Here is a 16,394-nt window from a genome sequence, read left to right on the forward strand (position 1 = left end):
GCAGTACTTGCTGAACCAGAGTCACATCGGTGCCCGTGACCCAGCACGGAAGACAACACGCCACCACCCAGCCTAACGCGGGACCGTGTCACACCAGGACTGGAACCGTCAGCTTCTCCTTTCACCCCAGCAGCTCCGACGTGGACGTGCCCCAGTGGGGAGCAGCACTGGCCCTGGAACAGGAGGGAAAGGCCTCGCGTCCACATTGGTCCCCACATCCACCTGATCTCTGCATCCGTGGTGACACCAATGGCAGCGAGAGCAGGTGGCCCTTGAGCACGTCCCCTGGGCCAGGCCCCTCGGAGGCACCTCATGGCTGCCTTTCACCAAGTCCTCACAGGACCCGATGAGAACCGTTCCCTTATTTTCCTCCTTCTACAACGAGACCCAAAGAGGTGACCCGAGAGGCCACGGCTGCACCCCTAGTAAGTACCAGGGACAGGATTTGAACTCAGGCCTTCGGGCTCTGGAGCCTGTGCCACTCTATACCGCCGGCCACTGCACACCTGGGCTGATAAGAAAGAGTCCACGGGCCTCGGGCTTAGGGACAATGCTTCATGGAGGCAGCGCAGGGACCTCCCTCAGACAAGAATGCCGGGGAGGCGAGAGACCAGGGAGGGAGCCACCGTGCTGCGCCACTTCTGGGTATCTGCGCTCAAGAGCTGAAGTCCGCAGACCTCAGCAGCTCACGCAGGCCGTGTTTCCAGCAGCACGATTCACAACAGCCAAGCCTGGACGGCCAGATGAGCGGATAAAGAAGATGGGGCACGGCCGCACCTTGGCGGCTCGTCCAACCATAAAGAAGGGAATTGGGTCACTTGTGGGAAAGTAGACACGAACCTGAAAGCACTATGTTCAGCAAAGTAAGCCAAACTCAGACGGTCGAGGGCCGTACATTTTCTCTCACGTGTGGAAGCCAGAGAGGGAAAGGAGGGCAGGGAATGGTGGGACTCTCCAGAGAACCAAAGGGAGAGCAGTAGGGGAAAGGGACCAGGGGAGGGAGGGGGGAAGTACCAGGGACCAGGTGACACTGTTGAACCACGTGTCTGCAGGCACATGTGACAACAAACCCTGCTATTATGTAGGATTATGATGCACCAATAAAAAGACGGACAAAAAAGATCCCAGTAAGAAAACTACTCTTTCATTGTTTCACGAAATATCTATTCTACTATATATTTTTTTAACAAACAGGAATCCAAGGATGGATTTCAGCATGAGCCAAGATACGCGACCGCCTCACTGTAAGGGCCCCACGAGCCCTTCCCACACTTAGTTCAAGGTCTCCTCTGGGGGCACCCTCTCACTCCCCACTGGGCCAGCCCATGAGGAGGAGGACCCGGTCTCCAGAGTCTGGTCGAGCGTCCCAGGGTCCCGGCTCACAGACACTGACGCATTTCCCTCCTGCTGCAACCAAGTGTCAACAGGCCCTGTGCTGGCTCCAAGTGGCATCTTGCATCCCTGATCACACCAAGCAGGAGGGGACCCAGCTTCCAACAGCAGGCAGAACGAGTTCCAGTTGGAGTTCTGCCTTTCCTGGCCTTGGGCATGTCACCTAGTCTCTCTGAAACTCGGTCCCCACGTAAGGCAGGGATGGGCCCTGCTTGGCAGGACGGCCACGGAGACGTCAGACAACACAGGCCTGGCCCAGACTCCGGCACCAGGAGCACCCTCAGGTCATCAGCGTAGTGACTGTCACTGTTACGGGCCAGGCAAGCGCAAACCTAACACCAGGGCATGCTCCTCTGTTGGACCCCTCATCCGTGGGCAGCAGACAGAGAAAACATGCCTAAGCCAAGTGGCCACCTGAAGAGAGAAGCCCGTTCTGTCAAGATGGATGGGTCCCAGCCCACGGAGGTGGCTCATATCCTTGGCTGGCCCTATAAAGACCCCCTAAGGGGACACGGTGCAGGCTCCCAAGGCACATTCCAGACCTTCCATATGTATGAGATCAAGATGACAGCCAAGGACTGGACTGGGGCTCAGTGGTGAGCGCTTGCCTGGTACCTGTGAGGCCCTGGGTTCGACCCTCAGCACCACATAAATAAATGTATTATGTCATCTACAGCTAAAATTATTTTAGCTGTAAAAAAGATGATAGCCACGGCCCAAACCAGAAAGGGCCTGAGCCAGCCCCTTCCCCTGGAGACAGACCCTCTGGGGCCTTGGAGGGAAGAGCTGCCACACTGCACACCCCAGCAGTCCCCCCAGCTCGCTCCACCTCCGAGGCCCCGGCTCAAAAGCAAGGAAAGCTCTCCTTAACTCTCAATGCAGAGGGCCAGTGAGGATGAGGCACCACCCCCTTGTGCAGCAGGCTGGGTCTGCAGGGTCCCCAAAGGTCCATGTGCCAAAGGCTTGATTGCCAGCCCACGCGCCCCTGGAGGGAGGCGGGAGCACGGAGAGGCAGGGCTGGAGGGAAGTCTTCAGGCCACTGGGTGGCGTCTGTCCCTCAAGGACTTTCATTTCCTGGCCGTGAGGGAAGCCCTTGTCCTCCACCACACACTCCTGCCATGAGGTGCCACCACAGGCCCAAAGCCACAGAGCCAACTGACCTGGACCAACACCTCCAAACCGTGAGCCAAAGCAGACCTTTCCTCTCTGTAAGTCGATGACCTCAGGTGTTTGTTGCAGTGACAGAAAGCTGACTGACGTGCACGTTTGGAAAGGAAAATGAACCAAAGGTGAGAAGAAAGCAGCTCCTCAAGGTCTACTTCTGCTCGTCGAGGCCAGGCCTTGGACTCCCCGCCAGGGCTTTTAACTTTGGGCCCTCGTTGTATCAAGTGGCAGCGATGCCATGTTTCCCACATGTAGAAAAGCACAGAAGATGAAAGCCGTTTAATTCCATCCAACGGGACAGAAGCTACTGCTATCTCATTTGACGGGCACGAAACAAGACCAAGTGGCAAACGTGTTCCCAGCCACACCTCCAGTGGGTGGCACAGCAGGAACATGGACCACAAACTCCGGTGCAGAATTCGCCTGTTCTGTGATCGCGTGCTGCCCACCCTGGACGACACACCACTCCCTCTATGTGGGGAGCACCCCCGGACTCAAACCTGAACCAACTTAGCGACCTGAGCTCATGCAAGTGATTTTCTGGGACTTCCAAGGCTGTCATAAGATGCCCTGCAGCTTCTGCCTGACCCCACCATGCGGTAGGCACCTGGTCCACAGTCCCACTGAGCCCTTCTAGCCTTTGACACTAAGGCACCCCATGTGTGAGCGAAGAGTCTGGAACTGTCCAGACCAGGCAACATACCAGCTGAACTCCACCAAATGACCTTAGCCCAGGCCACAGAAAAGTGAAGAATGGCCCAGCTGGGCCTGGTCCAAGTCTCAGACACATTTGCATTACATGGCACCCACTGGTCCCACTTCAAGATGCCATCTCCACCAGACACCTGGACAGTCTCTACCTCAACTCACCACGTGGGCAGCTGCTCCATAAGAGGCCCCTCCTTTCCCCACTGGGTCCTCACCCCAGAGAGGTAAGAACCCTCTCTGCTGGCTTCGTATCCAGTGCACACCCCAGCTGTGCCACCAATCATGCAGTCTTGCTATGGGTGGTCTCGGCATCGGTCACCCCTCTTGCAGGCTGAACTCCATCCTCCCTCCTGTGCAGTCTAGCACCCAAGATGATGGCCAACGGGGCTGAACAAAGACAGCTATCAGGCGGGGTCCCAAGAAAGTCCTCTCACCCAGTGACATTCCAAAACTCTACACAAGGCAGGCGTATGACTTTGAGCAGTTTCCCACCTCAGAACCGCCTGTATGTGATCCCAGGTCATTACTGGGCATCGCCAGGCAGCATCCCTGGGCTCTGTGCAATAGATGCCAGTAGCATGGTGCCCACAGTGTGAACACGGAACACCACCAGACTCCCCCAGATGTCCCGCTGGGCGAGGGGCAGGTAAAATCACCACGGCTGTGAGCCCTTCACTTCCTTAGATGTCACCTGGTGCATGAGTCAGGTGTGGGTGTCACCCAGGCCAACGATGGGGTTCTGACCCCTGTCTAAAAGTCATACACCACTTACCAAGGACCCCCCAAAACCACACATCCTGTGCCCCTCATGTTTGCCTGCCCCTTCCAGCCACCACCTGGCAAATTCTTATTCAACTAGAAACCCCTGAAGGAACACTGGAGCTGGAGACGTCACCCTTTACAGCAGGAAACTGGAAAGCCTGCACTGACGGGTACCCTCTCGGGGCCTGGGGGCTGCTCTCTCCAGGGGCTGGGGGAGCACGGGGCTCCTCATCCCGACACCGCTGGCTTCTGCCATAGCACCGCCGACTCTACAGCGTGTTCACAGGCACCAGTCCGACCTCATCACGCCGCTCCTGAAAACCCAGTGACGGTCCCTGCTGCCACCAAAACCCAGCCACCAAAATCATCCAGACACTCAAGCCAGGCCTCAAATACCTGGGTAAGTGGAATTCTGCTCCCCAGCAGCGGCAGCAGCCAACCCTGGAGCAGCGGCAGCTCCCGTGCGCTGAGGACCTGGGACCCCGCGCCTCGCTTGCTTATTCCCACCCCTAACCCTGTGGGGTACACAGACGGTGCTCCCATTAAAGATAAGGAAATGGCAGCTCAGGGAGAGGAGGTCGAGAATGAGCATCAAATACCACTCAAAGTCAGCCCCGTCCGCTTAGCCGAACAGACGACACAGGTTCCAGGAGGACAGGAAGCTCTGACCTACCACTGGCTCTCCAGTGCCTGGAACGGTGCGTGGCAGAGCTGGCACTCAAATGGGGGTGGGAGGGTTGGGACGAAGGAGTGGCAATGGAGAGGGGAAAGGAGGAGGGAGGAGAAGGGAGGTGAACAGGGAGGAAAGGGAAGAGAAAAGTGGAAGATAAAGGAGAGAGGAAGGGGCAAAGATGGAGGGAGGAGGAGGAAAGGGGAGGGAAGGTCTCCAGAGTGGCCGGGTGAAACAGGCTAGTGACGCTGCGGGGCCAGGCGGTCAGGGCTTGCTCTCAAACACCTGGGTAAGTGGAACTCTGCTCCCCAGCAGCCCAGTCCTGGCAGAAGCAGTGAACGATGCTCTCAGCCCCTCCAGAGAGAAGGAAGAAGAAAAGCAGCCAGGAGGCTCGAGAGGAGGTAGCGAGGAAGGGGAGAGCTACAGAGGCGGATCCCAAGCCGACTCCTGCCTCGTGCACATTAGAATACGCTTCTGGAGAAGGTTCCGGTAACCTGAACTTGTAATACCCCGGCCTGCTGTTTCTGCTGGCCAGCCAGGCTTGGGGCCTGCAGGCCACCAAGAGACAGGAGCACACCTCCACTCTCCCCCCAGCTGCAAGTTTCTGGGCCGCCTGGGAGGTGGGGCAAGACCAGCGGGGACACAGCGGGGAGAACATAAGGCCTAAACATAACGCATAATGGCCTGTTCAAAGCAGGGCTTCCAGCTGCCACCTAAGACCTGAGGCCTCTGACACCAGAAGAAACCTTTCAGAAAGCTCTTCAGCCTCCCTCACGATAACACGAATCAAATGAAGAACTACGCCAAGCTATCAGAATCTACCCGGGGATAGCCACGTGCAGAAGCCCTTGGCGTGTGGGTAAGACCACGGCTTCTCTCAGAACCCATGGCTGAAGTATAAAATGCAACCTATTTTGTGGGGTGTTGCCAAGCTGCCCTTTAAAATTAAAATACACTGTACCCTTGAACTCCCAAATTAGTCTCCTAGAAAGCTGGCCCCATGGACAGTCATATGTGCACATAAAAAAACAATGCAAGGATACCACAAGGCTGGTGGCAACATAAATGGTACAGCCACTCCGGAAAAGAATCTTACAGTTCCTAAAATGATCAAACCAAGTTAGTATGTGGCCCAGGTTTTCGCTCCTAGATAAATCCCAAAGAACTAAAAACATACATCTACACAAAAACTCATACACAAAAGTTCATAGCAGCACCATTCACATTAGCCAAAAGGTAAAAATAATCCAAATGTCCATCAACAGATGAATGGACAGACAAAATGTAGAATATCCCTATGATGGAATATTATTTAGCTGTAAAAGGGAATAACACTCTGGTCCATGCTACAAAGTGGTTAAATCTTGAAAACATCGCGCTAAGCCAGTCACAAAAGGCCATGATAGAATTCCATTTGTATGAAATGTCCAGGATAGGGAAAGCAAGTTAGGGCTGGGGCTTGGGGGCATGGTTAGTGGGTATGGGGGTCTCCTTTTTTGTTCTGTTTTTTTATTGGTGCATTATCATTGTACATAATGAGGGGTGTGCTGTTACATATTTGTACGCATATGCAATATAACAATTTGGACAAGGAGATCTCTTCTTGGGGAAATGAAAATGTACTAAAGCTGACTGCTATGGTCCTTGCATATATTTGGAATATATACTCTTAGGAGTTCTGCACTGTCCATTTTAAATGGGTGGACTGTATGTGAGGTATGCCAATTATCTCAGTAAAAATCCTTTTCCTTTCTTTGAAGAATGCAGGGATAGCTACTGCAGCTAGCAATAAATGGCTAAAACAGCACAAACCATCCATCTGTGGGCTGAGCGGTTACACTGTGTCTGTGCTCTGGAATGCTGTGTGGCCAGGAAAGAAGGAGGCAGACCAATATGTCCTGATAAGGACCCACCCCAAGATAATTAGCAAGTAAAAAAAGAAATCAAGGTGCAGAAGTGTTACATTGTAGTTCCCATTTGTGTTTAAAAAAAAAAAAAAAAAAAAAAAAAAAAACTCCCATTACACAAGCACAGGATATCTCTGGAAGACAAAAGAAACTAATGAGCTTGCCCTGGGGGAGAAAAAACATTCATGAGTTGACTCCCCAACTCCCAAGAGTTCAGCTTAATTCACCAATTAAAAAGTAGTTAATAAAAACAAAATCTTGAAGCAAGACTCTGCAACTGCAAATGACTTAAGTGCCCTTACTCTTACTTGTTAGAAACAGTCTTAGGAACTTCAGAAACGGAGCCAATCGCCCAATCTACCACGGCTGGGGAAGGGAAGGAACATCCACCAGGACCAGAACTTTATTGGAAAGCGGCAGAGTAGTCAATGACGTACTCTCCGCACTTGGACGCAGAAGCCAAGGTCTTGGGCTGCAGCAAAGCACAGTGAGCAACGGCCCCAAGCTACGAGTCTCAGCGAGCTCGGATCCACAGCCACGCCATCCCCAACACTGCCTAAATGTCATTTCCAAGCTGGCAGTTGGGACTGCTGGAACTGCACAGGACCTTCCTGGCTCCTCTCCCCCACCTGCTCTAGAATGCCCCCTCCTCAAGACCCACGTGAAGTGGCGACTCTGGGCTTCCCGTGTTTTGTTCCTGTAGGGACGGGATGGAACCCAGGCCCCCCACATGCTAGGCAAGAGCTCCACCTCTGACCTACACCCCTGCCCTTGTTTCTATTAAAGAGGTTAAACCAACATTCATGGCAACAATCGTGGTGGCCAAAGGCAGGAAGATGAAGAGGCCAGGCAAGCTGGCCACACTGCCTGCGGCGGCTGGTACTCACAGAAGCCCTCGATTTTGTCAGCAGTCTTGCTCCAGGCCACCTGCCGCGTCTCCATGATCACCTGGACGGTCCTCCGCTCAGGAGTGGACTTGCGGAAACTGAACACAGTCATCACTGTCCCCAGCTCCAGGGCTCTCTTGATCTGGCTCTTCTCATATTCTGGAAGAGCATCCACGTTGAACATGGTGGACATTGTCAGCCTCTCCGGTGGAAGAAGTCAGAAGAAATAAAGAGGCTGGAAGAGCAGAATAAAGGAGTGAGTGGTTTTTAATAACTGAGGAGTGGCTCCGTAACAGGTCATGGAAGTCAGATGAGCATTAAGAAAAGGTTCTGGAGATGGAGAGTCACCCGCCATTCAGTCCAGGCAGGGTACCGAGGTTTAAATGAAGCCCAGGTATGGGAGGAGCAGCCAACCGCAATGACCCAACCGTCAAGTGGGCTTTGAATAACCAAATCACCACAGCCGGGTGGTGGTGACCCCTTCTCTCCCTGTAGAATTATTTGAATAGCCAAAGCAGCCAAGGGTGCACCCCACCCCCACCCCAGCACCAGCATCCTTTTCTATCCTGCCAGGGAATCTCTAAACACCCCTTTATTTCCCAAGCACAATTAGGAACAGAAAAACAAAACAAAACAAATTTCAAAACGTGTCTGTGGAAACCTGAGCAACTCATTCTTCTGGGTGGAAATGAGGCCAAAAGGCCAGAAAATGTCAAAACCTAGTGGCTTCAAGTTCAAATCCTGGTGTAGTTCCTGCCAAGTGTGTGAGAACACTTGACCTCTCCAAGCCTTCTAAAATGGGAGCATCCAGGGCAATCTGGAAGCCCAAAGGGGAAGCCATGATAAAGTTCCTGCAGAGCCACTGGCCGGTCGCCCAGCCTGTCCTTGATTGCTGCTAACTCCATGGGAGGTCAGTATTTGGCAAAAAGGTGCTCACGCCTCAAATCCTGGAGGAATCCTCATCTGGGCTTTCTCACACCCATGTGCAATCCATCAGCAAATCCAGACTCCAACCCATCGCACCTTCCCTGGCTCCTCCTAGGGCCCTGGACAAGGATCATGCTAACCTTTGCTCCCTGGTCTGCCTGCTTCGGCCCTGGCCCTGGGGTCATCAGTTCTCAGTTCCCTAGTCAGAGGATGATTTTAGAAAATGAATCAAATCACCTTACTCCTCTCCTCGAATCCTGCAGTGGTTCCCTGAGCCCTACTCTGCACCTCCCTGCCGTGCTGCCCCAAATGTCCAAAGGCACAGTGACTGCCCCCTGAGATGGTAGCTAAGAGTGAAGGGGCTCCACAGGATCTCGAGCTGGACTACCAGGACCCACCTTGCTAGCTCGCCACCACCACAAGAAGTCCTCTAAACCCTCTGGACCTCATTCCCACTCCTATTTTAAAAAAAAAAAAGTAACATTATCTACCTTGAAAATTTTTTATAAGGATTAAACAAGACACTAGTCTCAGGCCCTTAAAACAGTGACATTCTTTATATTTAGCTATTTTGACTATCACCATCAATTGTTCTGTGTGTCCTTGCGCATCTCCTCCCTTTTCTCCAAATCCCTTTAGGCCCCAGAGTTGTTACTCTGTAACCTCCAAGGTTATAAAGTAGCACTAGAAAGAACTTTCCCAGTTCAAAGACCAGGAAATGAGAGGCAGTGGTCCACCAGGCTGTTTGGCCTTCCAGCGTGCTCAACCTCCAGCTAAACTGCTCAAAATCTGGGTCCTCTCACTTGTCACCTGGGGCAGTGGCTGGAAGAGAAGCCAGAATGAGTGTACCACTGGCAGCACGTAGCGGGCCTCCTTCACGTTACCCCGCCAGTCAGTACATACATTAACCAAGTGTGGACTCCATGCCAACAGGATGCAAATGAGGGGTGGGGGGAGAGGCCCAGGCCTTGCCCTTTGCCCTTCCTTCTGACCAAGCCACCTTCTGGGTGTGCTGGCAGTGGCATAAAGTCACTAACTGCACCCGCTCTCTGCAGGGCAAACACCTAAGACAGACAAGTGCAGCCAAAGGGACATACATGGGGCACAGGGCAGTGAGAAGGGCCCCCAAGTTGGTCTGGGGTGGAACTAGGAGCTTAGAAGGTCCAGAGAAAGCTTCTGGGAGAGGTCTTCTGGGATCTGATCTTTAAAACTATGGATTGCAACCAGAAGAGCCGCCGAAGCAAAGACTGAGGGCAGGACTAAGAGGGAGGCCAAGACCGAAAGTGACCTCCTGCTCACCACGCAGAAGGAAAGAATGGGGTGCCCCATGCCCAGTGCGCCCTTGGGAAGCACCTATGAACTGGGCCCTCCCGGGGAGCCACACACGTTCATCTCAGTTGTCTCAATGGGAAAATGAAAGTCCTGAGAGGGGAAATCACTTGATCAAGGTCACATAGAACAGGGGCAGGGCCAGAACGGGAACCTGGTCTGAGGGCCATGCCCCAAGCCCTCAGCATCCGCCTTCCCAGAGACCCATGGCAGAATCTGGCCAGATAGTAACTAAACTGGCAGCCCTGCCCCTTTCAACAGAGGTTACAGGACTTGTCCAAGTCCACACAGCTCTGGAGTTCCCCACTGCCAGGTCCCCAGGGCAACTCCAGCTGGACTAAAGCAGGAAACAAGCCCATCACAACCTCGCCAACTACACAAAAACCAGAAGGATGCACCAGCGTCCTCAGGTCTTTCCAACCCTGGACTTAACCTTCCCCAGAATCCAGTTACTTCTCACCCAAAGCCCAGTGGATCGTCTCAGCCATCAACACCAACTCTGATGTTGCCTCTCACCAACTGGAGAGAGATCTTAAGAGTCAACCTCCAAACTCCAGCCAGTTCTCAGCCCAGGCTTCCAGAGCTTCAGCACCTAAGACCTTGACCCCAGTGATGAGCACAAGCCATCATGGTAATCTCCATTTTGCTTCTGCTTTTTTATTTTAAAAATTAAATAGCCAGCCAGGTGCAGTGACACACAACTGTCATCCAAGTGGCTTGGGAGGCTGAGGCAGGAGGATCACAAGTTCAAAGCCAGCCTCAGCAAAAGCAAGGTGCTAAGCAATTCAGTGAGATTTTGTCTCTAAATAAAATACAAAATAGGGCTGGGGATGTGGCTCAGTGGTCGAGTGCCCCTGAGTTCAATCCCAGGTACCCACACCCCACTGCCAAATGAAATGGCCTTGAAATCCCTTTTATTTGTTGTTATTGTTCTGTTTGTTTCTCACCCTCAATGGGTAACTGTGTGATATGATTTACAGCGTAAATACAAACATGGCTGAGATAATAATAAGAGGTTTTGTCAATTTTACATTTCATGTCCTTTGCTTTAAAATAAACTTGATACCCAGGAAACAGAAGTTCTTCAAAGCCCTTTACACATTTAGGGCAGTACAGGATTTCATCCCAAAGCCCATGAAACAATTCTGTTAAAATCTGGCACAGCTGAACCCTGAGCAACGCGTGCCCCTCCTAGAGCTCCTGGCCACTGCGGCAGTGGAGAGATTTTCACAGAAGGAACCGAGTGTGTGGGCCACTACAGGCCAAGGAGACGTTGGTTCAGCTTTTTTTTTTTTTTTTTTTTTTTTAAGGGCAACATGTGAGAATCTTTTAAAATATAAAATGTGCTTATGCTGTGATCCAGCAAGCTCATGTGTGCAAAAAGAGACAGGAAGATGTTCACAGAAGTATTACTTGTAGTAGAAAAAAAAAAAAAACAGTAAACAATTCAACTGCTCATCACAGGGTGGGGAGAGGGGTCCCTGAATGGAAGATGCACATTAAGGGATCCAGGAGCCACTGAAGGAATGAGGGAGACTTCCCAGCAATGTGATCTGGAAAGATTCAAGAAGTACTGGACAGAGAGCTGTAAACCCCTGGCTTATAGTAAATTATATTTCCTTAATGACTGTCTACTTACAAACCCAGGAGAGGGGTCACAGCGGAGGCTGGGAGAGGGGATGACTCCACTTTATATTCCTTGAAGTGGTGACCTGAGGATACGCTTTCCTTTTTTTTTTTTTTTTTTTTGTTTTTTGTTTTTTTGTTTTGTTTTGTTTTTGCCGTTTTCTAAATTAAGAAATGTTTCCAAAAGTTTTCTCAGCAGCAGTTTTCCACTGACTCCATCCAGAGGGTGCAGAGGGGCTACTCATGGGGCCCTGCTTTACCTCCTCCACCTGGCCTGTCTGGGAAGACAGCCCAGTATTAGACAATTTAAGCATCAGTGAAGCTGGTAAAGAGAAGCCCTGGCACACACGACTTCGCAATCGGGGCAAAGTGAACCCCAGGTTTTCTGGCAGACGTGACAATAAGGACCCTACCTAAAAGTCTTTGGCCAGGGGGTCAAAATTGCCGGAGCACCTTTCCCGTGGAAGAGACTCCAGGTCTCAGCCCAGTCCTGGGAAGCAGGCTTGGGGACCTGCAGCATTTAGGCGAGAAACCAAGACTCAGAGGGGGTTCTTCAAGGTACTCCGGGTCACACAGATGGAAGTGAAATTCAAATTAAGTTCTGACTGACCAGGCCACCTGTTTCCCTTTGGCCGTGTCACCCCCTCGCTCCACCAGCCTCCCAGTGAATTCAAAGCGGGGTTCCAAAAGGCCCGACCCGCCCCTGCCCCGATCCGGGCATCAGCGGCCCTTGCACACTCGGCCCATCCTTCCCTGGAATTCTCCCCCGACGCGGGCAATGAACTCCGTGGGATTCCCAAACGCGAATCGCAAGAGCTGCACCCGCTCCTGCGCAGGGTCGCCGGGCGCGGGAGGAAGACGCGAACTCCCTGAGAACCCCAATGTCTCTGGGGAAGGGCTGCGCCTTCCGCGGTGTCGCTCCCGCCACCTGTGTAATACGGGAAGTGCGGTCCCCAGGGTCAGCGAGCTCGGCAGAGGCGATCCGGAGGGACCGCGCCGCCCGCGCAGGACCCCTCCGTGCAGAAACCCCGGGCACCGGCGCTCGCGCGACCCCCTGGCCCAGCGCCACGCCGCGTGCCCGACCCCCATTCAAACCCGAGCCGCCCGGCACGGACCCGCGAGGTGGCGCCGGCCTGGGTGAGGAAGTGGCTGGCGGCCGGGCCGGACCCACGCCGTCACCACCCGGGCCCGGGTACTGCGGGCCCGCAGCCCCGACGGCGCGCCCCACCCCTGCCCGCGCCGCCTGCGCTCGGGCCAGGTCCCCGCGGGACGCTGCCCACTGCGCACCGGTGCCCCCGGGGCGCAAGTCTCGGGGCGCAGGTACCCGGGCGTCCCGCGTGCGCTCCCGCCGGGCTCAGCGCTCACCTGGCCGCGCCGCCGGGGCGCAGCCGCCCGCCCGCCGCGGGTCGGGGCTCGGGGCTCCGGGGTCCCGCGCGCCGCCCCTGCGGCTCCGGCACTCCCTGCGGCGCACCAGCCGCCGCCGCGCTCCCACTTCTGCTTCGGCCACGGCCCGCGCCACGTGACTCCGCGGGGCCGCCCCCCGCGCCGCCCCGGCCCGAGGCGGGCCCAGACCCGCCCGCCTCCCCGCGCTCCCGAGCACCGCGCCGGGCCTGGAGCCCCGCCTCGGCCCGCAGAGGAGAAACGGAGGCGGCGCCAGGGCTACCTGGCTGCCCGCTCGCTTGGCCAGAGGGAGAGAATTCCCCAAGCGCGTGGCACTTACGGAGCGCCCGCTGCACGTGTGGCGGGCACCTGGCGAACTCTCGGCCGGCCCTTCCAGAGGCCGCGCTGCGGTCAGACCACCTGGCACGACCCCAAGGCAGGGCACTTAAGTCCTGGCAGCTTCGGTTTCCCTTTCTGAAAACGTGATCAAAACAGTGCCAGTCCCAGAGATTTGCTGAACACCAGATATGATTGGTGTCCCATTTTCCCAACGAGGAGAATGTAAATATTCTTTAGGGAAAATTGCTTTTCTCCGTTTCGAACCCTTCCTACTCTTCTTGGATGGAAGCATCTTCAGGGTGGCTACAGCCAGCTTTGCAGTCACCTCGAGAGCTGTCACCGCACTCAGATTGCACTTCTCAGCTGCTCGGGTCACAGCGTCTCTGAATCTAGGACTGCGGTCCTCATTGTAAACGCTGCATCTGAAGCCATGGGTCTGTCTGCTGCTCTGTGGACTCGGCTTACACTGCAACTGGGGCGAGAACCGGTGTTAGTCCCCACAGGTCCCTGCTTTTTAGATATCAACCACTTGAGGCCATGGAGCCTGTTCCCCAAGAATAATGGCCAAATCTGAGTGAAATTCGCCTTTTTTTTTTTATTAGAACTTGAACTTACATTTATTTCAATCAATCCTTTTAACACCACTTCTCCTTTGCTCCATGTTGTGCAATGTGTATAAAGTATTAGCTAAGTCACACGTGTATAACTTACTAATACAAAATCTGCATGTGTATTTGAGGAACAGGTTAAACCTCTTGCTGACAAAATGTGACCCAGTGCCATCCGAAATTGGAGATGGCTGAAGGGAACCCTGGTTCCTGACGGCTGTCCTGGCAGATGCTGATTCCGGTTGGAATTTTCTCCCCTCCCTGGGAGCCAAGCAAGAAAACAACATGAGAAACACACTTCAGTTTCAAGAACCCTGTTTTTATCCTGATTGACGCCCACGATCTTGGACGTCAAATGCCCACTGGGCGTGAGGTAATGGTACGAGGCAGCATACGTCTCTTTTTTTCTTCATCGTTTTAATTCTTTTCTTTGCCTCACTCTTTACCCACACCAAGGTGAACAACCAAAGGAATCCAGGGCAAGGAATGGGAGTGTACGGCGCTCCTGATCTTGTCCTCAAACTTCCATTTGGTTGTTTAAAATAAAAGTAATTGACATGTCAACCCCAGCTCTGGGAGGTTTCAAAGTGACATTTATTTTCCAAGGGATAATGTGTGGGGCGCATGCTGCACATTCAGGCAGGTAGGTGACCATCCTAGGGCCCCAGGTGTTAGGTCAGTGGGTGGCGGAGGCAGGACTTGAACTGGAGTCTGTCTGATGCCAGAGCCCTTGGGCACCAGACCCTTTGCCTGTCCCCAGCATTAATAGGAGGTGTGCGGTCAGGGAGTCATGAGTTTGGAACCACTCCACAAGTTAATGAATGGGTCAGGAAGTGACCTCAAAGGGCGGAGGGAACTTTCTTTTCCTTTTCCCATAAAAAGAAAAAGAAGGGGGAGGGCAGAGAAAATAACCTGAAAGAAAAATACCTTCCATCCATGTTAACTCGACTTTTTACTCTGCGTCCCTCACCTGTCCTCAGGTGCACACACGCTTTTTCCCATCACCCTCTTCTATTTGCTAGAGGCCATGGTACACTGGACCATTAACCTCTCTGTGCCCCAGTTTCTTCTCTCCAAAGTGGGTATCACAACTACCCCCATCCAAGGGTGAGCATAAAGATCAAATAAGATGACGGAGGTAAAAGGCCCGCCACAGGGCTAGCTATTTTTAATATCATTGCTGCAAGAAAAAAAAAAAAAAAAAAAGGCCATGTGAACCATGCACTTGGGAGTAGGGCATTAGGTTCAAGTCCCAGGTCTGCCTCTTCTTTAGATGTGTGACCTTGACCTGCTCAGTGACCCTCTCTGAACTAAAACCATCGGAGTATACACTTTGAGTGGTTAATTGTATGGTATATGAATTACACTCTCTTCATGAGGGTGAGGGGACAGGAGCTTGAACCCAGGGGTACTTCACCACTGAGGCACATTCCCAGCCCTTTTTATGTTTTATTTTTTGAGATAGGGTCTCGCTAAGTTGCTTAGGGCCTCACTAAGTTGCTGAGGCTGGCCTCGAACTTGTGATCCTCCTGCCTCAGCCTCCCAAGTCACTGGGATGTGACTACCTCAATAAAGTTGTTTTTCAGACTCTTGCCTTATAAGTTAAAGACTTAAAATTAACTGGTGACCCAGAGTAAGGATGACAGTGAGCAACAAGAGCTGATTACCATGGTCATTATTTTACTGGGGACTCTTCCAATCCTGGATTCCACTTTCCAACACTGAAGGCAGTGGCCAGGCTGAGGTCACTGCCCTGGCCCAGGGAACCTCACCAACCTTACCCCTTCAGCCCCAGAAACCCCTGAGAGCTTCTGAGCCTGGTTTCCTTTCCTGGCATTGTTCAGAAAAGTGCACATCCCCTGGGGATAAGGCAAGTCCCCGCTGTTGGCTGGCAGGCTCTGTGAGAGGAAGCACCACCCAGAACCAGCCAGATCTCAGGAGGGCTACGCTGGGCCTCACCTCCAGCTTCTGCATCAGGGCAGACTCCTCCGCTGTTTAAGCTGAGGCCTGCCTGGATGAGCCTCTGGGTCCATGGTCTTCCATTGAGCTTCTTAAGGCTGGGATCCTGCTGGGGCCCTTTAGCCCATTCACTCCCGTGTTTCAAACTCTGCAAATATTCCAACGAAGTGGACACAGGTGCATTAAAATAGATTGGGGATCATAATCCAGAGCTTATATATTCTCATAGTAATTAATGTTAACTGTAATTACATTACTAATGTATAATTATATACTAGTTTTTATAGGAGTTCCACATGTAGGATGATGGGGCGAAGCGGGTTATTCAACAAGCACTTGCTGAATGCCTGTGAAGAGCCAGGCACTGCTGGGCTCCAGGGCATGGAGCAGCAATCATCAAAGGCCTCCAGCCATGGAATCTGAGACAAAGTCACCTGAAATACCCTTTCCACAGATTACCCATTCAATAGATTAGTTCAGTCATCCACAGCCTTTACTGAGCACCTACTACATGTCCGTCACTCCTTAGGCTCTGAGGATAAGAGGAAGAAAGATTCATTCGGTCAGGAGGCCACAGAGTGGTGGAAGAGGCCAGCAGGAAGCAGAAGACTCCACACCCACTGAAATGGCAGCTGACGGTGTCCAGTGCAGGCGAAGACACAGAGCGACTGGGGATGTGAGAGGGTGTGGCCTCTTTGGAAAGCAGCTGGGCAGTTTCTTAAAAAGTTAAACATAC

At 53.0% G+C, this 16,394-nt stretch overlaps 1 protein-coding gene across 1 annotated transcript in view; it reads right to left on the bottom strand.

Moving 5' to 3' along the window:
- The window catches only part of PLCG2 (phospholipase C gamma 2), a 136,445-nt gene extending 123,551 nt beyond the window's left edge, over positions 1–12,894 (bottom strand). Inside the window, exons 1-2 of the mRNA XM_079119226.1 lie at positions 12,738–12,894; positions 7,491–7,725 (exon numbers count right to left, since the gene is read on the bottom strand). Of these exons, the coding sequence (XP_078975352.1) occupies positions 7,491–7,683 (193 nt within the window). The 5' untranslated portion in view covers positions 7,684–7,725; positions 12,738–12,894. The remainder of the gene's footprint in view (positions 1–7,490; positions 7,726–12,737) is intronic.
- Positions 12,895–16,394: the final 3,500 nt, after the last annotated feature.

The sequence above is a fragment of the Sciurus vulgaris genome (assembly GCF_902686455.1).
Source record: "Sciurus vulgaris genome assembly, chromosome: 17".
In the NCBI taxonomy this organism is placed as follows: Eukaryota; Metazoa; Chordata; class Mammalia; order Rodentia; family Sciuridae; genus Sciurus; species Sciurus vulgaris.